The 12623-nt window shown below is 36.9% G+C and overlaps 1 protein-coding gene across 2 annotated transcripts; it reads right to left on the minus strand.

Moving 5' to 3' along the window:
* Positions 1 to 1750: 1750 nt before the first annotated feature.
* Positions 1751 to 12364, minus strand: ZNF300 (zinc finger protein 300). Of its 2 annotated transcripts, none has more exons than XM_011931606.1 (6): positions 12064 to 12364; positions 11241 to 11363; positions 10518 to 10561; positions 5787 to 5913; positions 5416 to 5542; positions 1751 to 4317 (listed from the first exon to the last, which is right to left on the minus strand). In XM_011931606.1, the coding sequence occupies exons 2-6, from the start codon at positions 11272 to 11274 to the stop codon at positions 2772 to 2774; spliced, it is 1878 nt and encodes a 625-aa protein (XP_011786996.1). In that variant the 5' UTR covers positions 11275 to 11363; positions 12064 to 12364; the 3' UTR covers positions 1751 to 2771. The 2 variants fall into 2 exon arrangements, with proteins under 2 accessions (XP_011786996.1, XP_011786997.1); XM_011931607.1 differs by having other exon boundaries at positions 1751 to 4321.
* Between the last annotated feature and the right edge of the window lie 259 nt (positions 12365 to 12623).

Below are 12623 nucleotides of genomic sequence, written 5' to 3' on the forward strand. Positions count from 1 at the left end.
ATTAAATATGATATTTACTGTAGGTTTTCCATCTACACCCTTTAACTATTTGAGGAGGCTGCCCTTTATTCCCAGTTTACTTAAAGGTTTATTTTTTTCAATCTACATTTTTTTTGAGACAGGGTCTTATTCTGTCACCCAGGATGGAGTGCAGTGGTGCAACCACTGCAGCCTTGAACTCCTGGGCTCAAGGTGTCCTCCCACCTTGTCTTCCTAAAGTATGGGGATTACAAAAGTGAGCCATAATTTTCTTGTTTTGTTGTTCCTATTTTGTGCTTTCCTATTTCTTCATCTTCCCTTACCTTTATCATGTCCTTTTTACTTTTTTGGAGTTAGATCACAGCGTTTTTTTATTCTAACCTATTGAGACTGTTGCTTAGTTATTTTCAGGCTTTCTTTTTGCCTGATATATACTTACTTACTGCTACACATTTTCCTCTATTATAGGTTTAGGCAGAATAAATTTTGTGAATAGTATGCAGTAAATTTGTTTTTTCTTTGTTTTACCCATTTGGATAACCGAGTCAGAGGCATTATTGAAACGGCGAGTTTCCTCCTATTGTTCTAGAATGCCAACTTTGTCATAATTCAAGTGTCTGCAGGTAATTATTAGTTTTCAGATTCTCTTTTACCATTGATCTACATGACTACTCATGTAATACCACATTGTCTTAATTACCACTGTTTTATAAGAAGTCTAATAAGTTATCCAAATTTGTTCTTCAAAAGTGTCTTAGCTACTCTTGCCTTGGAGCATTTCTGTATATAATTTTAGAACCAAATTATAAGATCTTTTAAAACAAGGTTTTTGAGGTTTTGATATAAGGTTCATTGACTATTGTGAAAAACTGATGTGATTGTGTTGAGGAGTGAAGAATATGACTAATCACACATATTAGATACACTGTTGGGGCAACCATAGGATGCACAGATAAAAAAAATACAAAGAACAGACCATCAGAGTAAGCCTGATAAAAGAATTACGCAAAACAAGACATCAGAGTAAGCTCAATGTAACTATTGATGAAAACTGGGTATCTGCCATTTACCAACAGGGGGGAAGCTTAGTTCCACACAACTGTAGCTTTAGTTCCATATAAATAGAGCTAAAAATCCACTAGAGTTTTATAGCCATGTGCTAGCTACCCATATGTTACATAGTATTTTTATTTTGGTTATTCAACAATAAAATTAGCAGATCCATTTTATGAATGGGCTTGCTCTTTTGGATTTCTCTTTTCCCACTCCAACAATATATAAATCACCTGGGATGTGGGTGAATGACATCTTTAATATTGAGTTCCCACATCCCTGTCCAGTGAATGGCATCTTTAATATTCAGTTTCCACATCCCTGTCCAGCGTGCCCTCTACTCTACAGTCATTCTCAACTAGAGGAGCCCCATATTTTCACAACAGACAGTTCAGCCAAGCAGGAAGGGGATCAAGTGGATAGGAAATCAAGCAGGAAATATGTGCAGATGCTGTGTTTATCACACAGGCATTCTCATACTTGCCAATTATGCTCTCCTGCAGGTCACTTCCAGCAAGGGTGCTCATCTAAAAATGCTTATCGGGGAATGGATGGAATGACAGAAAGTATAGTAGGAGGTATCTTAGAGACCTCCAGTTCTCAAGGCTATGCAGGCATTACTTCTCTCCCCAAGAGTCTTCCCTGTAAGTTTTCAAGGAAAACAGTTGGGGCTTCAGGAAAAGGATCACAAAGAAGTGAAGAGACATTAGGCAAGGTCTTTATGTGCAATCACCACGGTTTATATAAGTATATGAAAATAAATGCAAGTATTAAAAAACATAACCTTAACATAGCAAAAATAAGGCCACCAGGATCAGAAGACAGTAAAATGAGCCACTTATAGGGATGAACAATCAAAAGCAGAGTGTCCAGAGGGAAAAGCAATTTCAGATGTGGTTTTTACACATTAGTCTTAGCATCTAATGCTTCAAGATAGAGAGTAAAGATTTAAAAAGTACTAATATTAACTGAAAATGAGTTCTGCATTGTATTTGTACTTACGGATAAAAAAATACTCAGGGGAAGTATGTTTGTCTCAAGTCACACAATCTGTGAGTCACTGAGCCAGGATTAAACCCAAGACCATCTGGCCTCAGTGCCAATGTTTTTCAGCTCCAAGTTCCCAGTTGGGAAGAATAAAAGGGAGACCTGCTCAAAATGCATCAATCTCAAGGTCCTTCCAGAGATGCAGGTCAACTTATATGCTTGAGATGGGAAAATGCATACAGATCAACTTTACTGGATCTGATCAACCTATCGTTCCATTTTTTGTACAAGACCTTTACATGTAGCTTTAGGGGTCATGCTCAAGCCCCTTCTTAAAATAGCATATAGGTTTTATTTTGTTGTTTACTCAAGTTTTCTTCCATGTCTTTTATAGAAAATTACTTTATGGCCATAATTATGCCAAGTTAATATTAGCAGTTTCACAATGGCTGATTATCATTATGTAGTATAAAGAATATGCAACTTGACAATATTCTGTATGCTTAACTTGCTGCACTGATCACTGAGTTCATAACTTTAAAATCTTTACATGCCATATTAAACATGTTCTTCATTTATATAACTATTTTCCATCATCTTTGCTGGAAAAGTTAGGCATCACCAAACTAGAAACAGATTCCCTTAAAAATTTTTATCTATTGGGATATTGTCCCCAAGCTTATCAAATTAATTGGGTTTCTAGTAATTATTAAGGCTTGAGCTAATTCTAAGGCTTTTCTGTGGCCAGTTCATTATGATTTTACCACTGTATGAATTCTCTGGTGTACAGTTAGTTGTGACTTCTGGATGAAGGCCTTCCCACATATAGCACATTGATAGGGTCTTTCCCCAGTATGAATCCTCTGATGTAAAACAAGGTCTGACTTCTGAGAAAAGGCCTTTCCACATTCAGCACATATGTAAGGTTTCTCTCCTGTATGAATTCGCTGGTGTCCCGGAAGGTGAGACTTCTGAGAGAAGGCTTTCCCACATTCAGTACATATATAAGGTTTTTCTCCTGTGTGAATTCTCTGATGTCCAATGAGATGTGACTTCTGGCAGAAGGCTTTGCCACATTCACTACATTTATAGGGTTTTTCTCCAGTATGTGTTCTCTGATGTATGATGAGCTGTGATTTGCGGGAGAATGTCTTCCCACATTCAGTACATTCATAAGGTTTTTCCCCAGTATGAACTAACTGATGTGTAATGAGTTCTGTCTTCCTGCTGAAGGCTTCCTCACATTGAGCACATTTGTAGGGTTTCTCACCAGTGTGAATTCTTTTATGTATGATCAGATGGGACTTCTCACAGAAGGCTTTCCCACATTCAGTACACTCATATGGTTTTTCTCCAGTATGAGCTCTATGGTGTATAATCAGCTGTGACTTCTGGGAAAAGGCCTTCCCACACTCTCTACATTCATAGGGTTTTTCCCCAGTATGTATTCTCTGATGTATAATGAGGGGTGACTTCTGGGAGAAGGCTTTCCCGCATTCACTACATTCATAGGGTTTTTCCCCAGTGTGAACTCTCTGATGTATAATAAGGGATGATTTCTGAGAGAAGGCTTTTCCACATTCAGAACAATCATAAGGTTTCTCCCCAGTATGAGTTCTCTGATGTACAACAAGATGAAACTTCTCACTGAAGGCTTTTCCGCATGTACCACAATCATAAGGTTTCTTTCCAGTATGAATTCTTTGATGTACAATGAGCTGTGACTTCTTAGCAAAGGCTTTTCCACATGTAACACATACACAAGTTTTCTCTTTAGTTTCCACATTCTGATACTGAATAAGGGATTGTGTATTTCTAAAAACGTTTCCATACTGATTATCATCAAAAGGTATTATGCCATTGTGAATCTTCTCAAGATTAGAATTGGGCTCACTCTGGCTAGATGATTTTCTACCTCCAAAACTCTGATCAATTTTTTTTCTTGAATTGCTCTTATAACAACTCGGTAGGTCAATATTTGGTTTTAAGTTCTTTTTCAAAGCATCGTATTTATGGAATCTCTGTATTGATGTACCTGTTTCTATGCACTCTTGAAATATTTTCCCCAATGGATTATATTTATGCCCTGATGCCTCAGTCACTGTTTTGCTGTTAACAAATGTGACCTGCCTGAAGAGTTTGTCTTGATTCTCTAGAATTCTCTGCAGCTGACCATCACCTTGACAGACTTTTAAAATGGAGCACAATGAACCATCCTTTGTGACTCCTTTCAGTATCTTATGATGGAAGGAAACTGTCCCCAAAATACATGACTGGGAGTTGTGAAGGTTACTCTTCCTGTCTAAAAGAAGAAAAGATACAATTTAAGAGTCATCACAAGAGTCAATTAACAGAGGGTAAAGAAGTAGAACAAATGGATGATCCAACATAGTAGATGAACTCACAAAAAAAGGATGGAAACAGGTCATCTCAGAAGACAGTACAGCATATAGTGTTATCAGGTGAAGAGATAGACAAGAATGTTAAACAGAAATATTCATGTAAAAACTAAACTTAAAAGCAAGGAAAAAGTGTCAGGGGTCTCATCACTACTTTTTTATTATTCTTTTAGAATCTTTCACTTCTGCTTTCTAAATAGAAACCCCTTTTCACCTTTTAATTTCATTTGTATTATAAACCATGTGCTACACATTTTTATTATCCTACCATCACTCTAAAGAAACAAGGTATCTTCTGTATGCAAAATACTTTAACTCCCCTCCATCTATTTTCCTAACAACTAACACAAATAATGGAAAAATTCAATATCCTGCTGCAGATTCAGTATCAGAGTCAAACGGAGAATACAGATGTAAATTCCACTACTCCCAATAAACTACTTTCTATACATGTCAAGTAAAACTAGTAAAGTTCTCCCAGAAAAGCTATATCTTCCTGACCCTAGTTTTGTTCATATACTCTCTCCAACACTGTTTGCTTGTCTTCACCCTCCTCCTTCAGCCTCAGCAGCATTTATGTCATTCAGAGTAGTTACAGTTGCATGCTCTAAAAAATGTCTCTCAAATACTCCCACATCTCTTTAGACTCTAATTTTCTCTGAACTTTTAAAACAGTAACTGCATTTGACATTTAATTTAGTACAGTCATTTACCTGGGAATCTTGCCTTTTAAAGTACAGCTTATGTTCTTGAAAGGAATTTGCCTTTTATTGCCTTTAAAACTCTTTCAGAAAAGACAGTAAATATAAATATATATATACACACATGAGACAGGATCAACAAAAAACAGGACTCCTCTGAAAGTCTCCACAATTACTTGCTGAGTGACTACTAAATTCTCAGCATAGAAGCAAAGAATAAGAGATTTCGATAAGGATAGAAACATAAACCTCAGGCACCAATCAATTAAAAAAATACACATAAATTGATATTTTACTTCCCTTGTCTCCCATCTGCCTGATATTCATCTGGATAGATCCAATTTGATATGTCTCTCTTTATGATCCATGGCTCTTCTCCTTGTTCCAACTTGGAGATGACATCTGGTTTAGAAACTGGATACCCTATTAAACAGAAATCACAGAGGATTGAAATTGACTTTATCTAAGGAAAAAGAAAAGGTGCAGTTTCAGATGGTCTACAGTGAAGCTGTCCAGTTAGCCCTCAACAAAGGCATAACCTCCATTTGCAAAGGTATGAAGGTCATAAAAGTCATGACATACGTCAGGGGACAACCTAATCACAGCAACTGGTAAGGAAAGGCACTTTATTGGACAACTCTGAGTTATTCGGGAAAGCCATCCTTACCCATTGAGACCAGGTGGCTGTAGTTCTCCAGCATCACATCCCTGTACAGGGTTCTCTGAGCAGGGTCAAGTTGCTGCCACTCCTCCTGGGTGAAATCCACAGCCACATCCTTGAATGATACTAACCCCTGTAATAGCAAATTCCTGTTCAATCTGAAGTGATCATTCTCATAATTTCTACTGTAATGTGCACAGCTACACCCACACCTAGTTTTGTATCATAGTTTTTGGGAAAAACAAAATAAAATCCTGTTTTTAGCAAGCAGAGCCAGGCATATGAAGAGAAAAAAAGAGGTAAACCATAAAATGCCTATCTAATACATACAGTAATTTCATACGTTTCAAAGGCAGCACCCAAATAACTGGGAGGAAGATGGATTATTGGATGAATAGTATTGAAACAATGAATAGTAAATAGGAAAGGAATAATGTTGAAGAAATATTATGGGTTAAGATGTATCTTCTGAATATTTATATGTTGAAGTCCTAACCCCCAGTACCTCAAAATGTGATATGACTTGGAAACAGGGTCATTGCAGATATACCTAGCTATATGAGGTATTTAGGGTGAAACTAAATCTAATATGATCTGTGTCCTTATCCAAAGGAGGAAATTTGAACACAAAGACATGCATAGAGGGAAGATAATGCAAAGAGTAAAAACAAGATGGTTATAAAGAAGCTAAGGAGAGAGGCATGAAACAAATACATCCCTCACAGTCCTGAAGAAGAACAACCTTGATTTTGGACTTCTAGTCTCCAGAACTATGAGACAAAATTTCTATTGTTTAAGCCACCCAGTTTGTGGTACTTTGTCATAGCAGTCCTAGCAAACCAATACGCTATATAATACCTGGGAAAAAAGAATAAATTCTGATGGAATAAAAATTTTAACTCTAAAAAGTACTAAAGACCATAAAAGTAACAAAATAAGACATGGGAGAATTTTAATTAATGATTAGAGAGCAGAAATGCCCTTTGCAAGTACATTTTTTTTAAAAAAAGAAAAGCTACATTTAGAGAATCACAGAATGTCAGAGCTCTAGAAGATCATTAATCTAATATCTTTATTTCATAAGAAAATGATCTTAGCTTCCCCAAATTTAATAGCTGTCTTATATAAACACAATAGCTAGTAATAGAATGAATATACCAACTACAGTAGCAACAAAAAATAAGGAATCCCGAATGATAAACTCAACAAAAATGTGTAGAAAACATTAACGAAGAAACCACAACAAATTAGTGACATAACATCAGAAAAGAATTTGGGTAAAAGTAGAGTTATAAAATGTTTCTGGGGGGAAAACTGACTATTTTAATTATGTCCCCATTATCCTCACAATAGTTGTTAACTAATAGCAGAAACTAATCTAATAGTGATCTGTATTATTGTAAATAAATTGTTCAGACTTTTTTCCTAAATATTCCATTATTACCAAACACCACTTTCAGAATGAAAATGATTATTTCAAATGTCAACACTGCCTGCTTAAAAGCCTCCTTTGTTTTCTTCCTTGCTAACACAGTCTCATCTCTCTCATCTCAAATCTCAAGTTTTCTCTCATCCCACACCAATTCCATATTCACTCTGTCAAGCTGCCAAACACATAGTTGTCTGTGACAATCCTATTAATTTTCCTATTTTACATATAAGAACACTGAGGATTACAGTGGTTAATACTTGCCAAAGATTACATACTAAATATACGATTGATGAACTCTCATATCTGCAAGATTCTCACTCAATAGTCTAGTTCTTGACTACTGCAGTCCAAACTGCCTCCTTGATACTGTAAACATGATCTTTTATATTTTATCACTTCAATACCAACCTTAGTCGACCTTTCCATGAAGCACTTTCCATTTTAGTTTTAAAATTCTCAGCAATTCTCATAAAATTCTCATAAAATTCTCAGAAATTCTTCCTAAAATCACTCTGCCCTACTTTTACAAACGCTGCTTCCCGTCCTCGGCCTACTTCCCTCATGAGCCAAAGTTCAATAATCATTTAAGCCTATTACCTACTTCCTTAGAAATCTGGTTGTTCCCCACTCTCTGCTATAACAGTACCTGCTCCCATGTCTGCTACAGAACTTTTATGTGTTAATGTTAGTTTCTACATCTCTTAACATCTCTGCCAATGTGTTAATGTTGGTTTCCACATCTCTTTTTTCTCTGCAGTCCTCCCAGAAGAAAACTATACCTAAATCTGCTCAGGATATTCAGCAGCTAGCCAGTGCATATGACATAAACTGGGTACTTAAGAAATGTTTGTTAAAAAGAAATGAATAATGATTACAAAGAAAAAACAAAAATTCATGTTTAGTTAAAAACTGTTTTGTGTATTAGTCTACATTTTTTTAATCTGAAGAAAAGTAACATAAGAAAGATAATAAATCTGCAGTACAGAGGAAATCCATTCTGAGAGGTAAATTCATAGATGTTATTATTCTAACATTCTGATTTTGCTTTATTAATGATACCCAAATGCTTCAATATAATAAGCAGGTATAAATTTCTTAATTTTGAGAAAAATACAGTACATAATCAGTGGAAAATTATACTTTTGTCAACTAGAAACCATTTTTACAGCTCGGGTCCCTGCGGAAATGGAAGCACAAGTAAGAGATGGAAGAAGTGAAAGGGAAGTAGGTGTTACAGGCTGAAAAGGAGGATATGTGTAAAAACGACTTCACTTCTGGATGGTAGGGAACTAATATACAGCCCTCTTCCTGAAGGAAGAAGCAATTAATCAACTAATTAGCCACAGCAGTTGGATGTACTGGGCTAATTAAAAAATCCATTCTCCTTCAAAGCAGCGTTGTGTAACAGAAATATAAAGCTAACCAGATAGTAAGTTTACATTTTCTAGGAACCACATTCAAAAAATTACTTTCAATAATATATATTTATTCCAATATATTACTCAAGATATTGTTTCAACATGTAATCAATCCTTAAAAACTACTAGTGAGTATTTTGGAAATATAACTTTGAAATCTGGTATGGACTTAACACAACATGTCTCAATTCAAACTAGGCAATTGCAAGTGTTCAGTAACCACATTTGACCGATGGCTACTATATTAGACAGCACAGCTCTCAAGCAAAGCTACTGAAATCCAAAAACAAAAACAACAAAAAAGTCTTTTTGCAACAGAACTCTAAACTCTACTGTAAAATATACATAAGGACTCCAATGCAAAAGCTGACTTCAAGATTTGACAATGATAATGATACTGATGATGTAATAACAGCTGATACTTCAATACAGTATAAACCATGCCCCGGTTATAGTTTCAAGCATGGTTTTTACTCAATTCTCACAACAACCCTATAAGGATTATACTCTCTATCTGCAAGATGAAGAAACAATCCCAGACAACCAGGCCACAAGGAAATATTATGCATCTGATAAAATAATAAAGGAGAATTCTATGTACTGATATGGAAAGATATTCTAAATGTATACAAAAGAGCTTTATATTGGACAGTAAGTTAAAAGTCAAGTTGCAGAACAAAATGTTTACCATAACATTCTTTTTCCAAAAGAAAAGTGTATGAAAATAAGACATTCTCACACATTTGTACTTTTACACATAAACAGTTAATCACAGTTATATTCGTATCAAAAAAGGTTTGGAAGGTTAGAAGCAATGGTTAACACTGATTATCGTGGTAGAAAGTGAGTTTAAGTTAAAAGGTCTCTTTGTTTTAAATTTTTATCTTTTATATAATTTTAAATGTTTATATGCCAATGCTGGCAGAAAGAAAAAATAATACAAACTTTTAAAAATGGGAGAGCAAAGAAGGAACAGCCTTGAACTTGACAGTAATCCTACAAATTCTGAAAGCACAGCAAAAGATACGGAGCATCAGAGACCTTTGCCCTCCAAAGATTTGCCAGATAAATAAAATTTAAGAATGGCTTTTTTTGAGAGAAATATATAGTTTAGAAAAACATTCAAAATGTGCCTATCTTACGTTAATGAATTTATCTGTGGATAAAGCTGGACAATAGGAAGCATCTGTAATTAGTTTGTTCCTCGAAAGCAGAGGTCAACAAATTTTTTCAGTAAAGTTTATATTTTTGGCATTCCAGGCCATACAGTTTCTGTTGTGACTACTCATCTCTGCCATTGTAGTTAGAAAAAAGTTATAGACAACATGTAAACAAACAGCATGGCTGTGCTCCAATAAAGCTTTGTTTATAAAAACAGTTGGAGAATGGGATTTGGCCCATGGATAATAATTTGCCATCCCCCACTCAAGAATAAGGTTGAAGGAGTTTGGCTAGACATTATGATACATTCCCTCTAAAAAGATCATTTTAAGACACCACTACAAGAAACCTACTGTGGCATTTACCAAAGGAGTGTTGGTGAGGACACTGTGCACTCCACCTCCTAGAGTAAAAGCCAAAAAGGAATTTTTTTTTTAGTCTTATATGGCAAGAAATATTTTCCTACCATGGGAAATTTATCTTTCTCTTTAGGGAAATGCAAATTGTGTAACTCATGATGTCTGCAAGAAAGATCAGAACAATTAGTACATTAATTTATAAAAATGGTTTCCAGCCAGGTTTTTTACATATTACCTAGCAACGCTTTTGAGGTCTTGATCTTTATTGTTACCACCTTTTCCTTAATCCAGATTTTAGCTATCTTTACTTTCCATTTGATTGTATGAAAAACCAAAGAAGAATTTTTTTTAAAAAAAAGCAACTCACCTGGGACTTCATCATTTTTTGCTCTTTTCCAAAAGGCCAGATGACTGAAAAAGCAAAACTGGTGATCAGAATGTTTTTCGTAGACCAAACCCAGACTGCAGCTTTCACATTCACCAGTCTAGCAACAACTAACACCAGAAGTCAGGTAGCTAATGGGCTACCCTGTGGGATAAGGTTGTCTGAGCCTAACAGAAGGATCAGCAAGCACCATGTGGAGGAGGGATCATTCTTTACTCCTCTTGTAATTATAATATGATCACATAGAAGTTGACCAAAGTTTATAATTGGATAGATGTGAAGATATGTTTCCAGCTGATTTACTAACAACTTATTGTTCCCCCTGGGAATCAGCAATTCTATTTATGTAAGATTTTCATGAGGCAATAATCATGGATAGCTATATAAAGATATAAGTGAAGATGGAGCTCCTTGGCAATAAGAATGGGAATGACCAAATGGAAAACTGAGGCATGCATTCCCTATTCCTAAAAAGAACCAGCAGCTGAATTCCAACAATCTTCCAAGAACTCTCTTATATTTTCCCCCAACTCAGAAAACTCTTGCTAAATCAATGTGCATGAACTCAAAGGTTAATTTTAATATGTTTTCTGTTTAAATTTGTATTGCTCTTTTTCAACAGCGCTATTGTCTGCATACAAAAACGGTGATAGGTTGGAACTACCGAAAAAAAGAGAATATACCACAATGCAGGAAGGTACATACCTGGTAAACTTTCCTCAGTCCCAGGACAAGTCATGCAGACAGAGCTGAACTAGCCCAGAGGAAGTGGGGGCTCCCATGATAGATTATTTTATAGGGGGTATCCCAGGCTGTATCAAAACAGATCTAGAAGGAAACAAAAGAAACAGTCATACTCATCTCTGGACACTCAGCAGATGCTCAATAAATGTCTCTTGAATAAAATATAAAATGATTTAAACAAACTGAGAAAGTGGAGGACTGAAATCAAACTTTTTATTATGATTCTATCAGTTTTGATTTGTTTGGTCTTGTTGGGGGTACCATCACAAATGCTTAGGGGGCAATGGTAGACTACGAAAAGATGTGAAAAGGGGTTGACCTTTAAGAACTCAGCTGCCTATGACCTGTGGAAATGTAACGTAAGTAAAGGCCTTCCCCAGTAAAATGTGGCTGACCACCACAACACCGTGGCCCCATTACTGTCCCCATCTAAATCTTGGAATTCTCAAGCCTAGCAATTATGTACCCTACTGAACTCCCCCATGTCCATCACATCACTGAACACATGGATGTCCCCATCATTTAGTCCATAGCCTCCCATCACTGATTCCTCAGAGCCCCGTAAATCACTGAACCCAGTTAAACCCACCAGTCAGTCCACCTGCACGCCATTCCTGACCCCACAGACACCCCCTCACTTCTCACTTTCCAGTTACTAATCACATCGTGGACTTCCACATAAATCCAACACTAATCCCACCTACTTCCCCCACCAGTGACTTCATAAACCTACTACAGACCCTCACGGGCTCCTCTCCTCCCATTACCAATCCCACAGACTCACCCTTCACCGCACACATGCCGCCTCTGACTCCCAGCTGGATTATCAGGTCCCAAAACCCCCATCACGGCTTAATGGGAACCGCTGTCACATCCATATTGGCAAACTCTCCTGCTTCCTGTCCGGGAGCACAACACCAGACTCCCTAGGCTGCGTTGTTCCGTACGGGGCGGTTTTGCCCGTTCCGCATCTTCAGAGGCTTTGTTCAGGAAGCAACATGGCTGCTCCCTGGGGCTGTTTCCGCATGGGGCCGCCATCTTGAGAACTCGGTCGTCTCCGTACTAGCGGAGGATTCGCCCGGTGCTGAGCCCGAGAGTGGGCTGTACCAACAAGGCAGCGAAGGAAGGGGAAGACGATAAGGAAAGGGGGACTACGAAAGGAGCAGTAAAGTGCACACTTTTGCAGACAGATTTTACAAGGAGAATTGAAGAGGAAGTTAGAGTGAACCTTCCTCTACTGGAAGCATGCTTCTGACGAAAGGGGAGGAATTTTAAATGGTACCATGGACGTGTTTGTGCATGGTACAACCCCATGCCGGGAGATTCGATTTGCTGAGAGGGGAA

This window comes from Colobus angolensis, unplaced genomic scaffold (genome assembly GCF_000951035.1).
Source record: "Colobus angolensis palliatus isolate OR3802 unplaced genomic scaffold, Cang.pa_1.0 Scaffold90, whole genome shotgun sequence".
NCBI lineage: Eukaryota > Metazoa > Chordata > Mammalia > Primates > Cercopithecidae > Colobus > Colobus angolensis.

What these genes read in the sequence shown, in the direction of transcription:
- ZNF300 (XM_011931606.1), bottom strand. Translation starts at nt 11,274, where the DNA reads ATGACTTGTCCTGGGACTGAGGAAAGTTTACCAG. An exon ending in GACTGAGGAAAGTTTACCAG is followed by an intron (nt 10,562 to 11,240) that starts GTATGTACCTTC and finishes TTGCTTTTTCAG; the next exon opens with TCATCTGGCCTTTTGGAAAA. An exon ending in GCAGATGGGAGACAAGGGAA is followed by an intron (nt 4,318 to 5,415) that starts GTAAAATATCAA and finishes TCTTTTAGACAG; the next exon opens with GAAGAGTAACCTTCACAACT.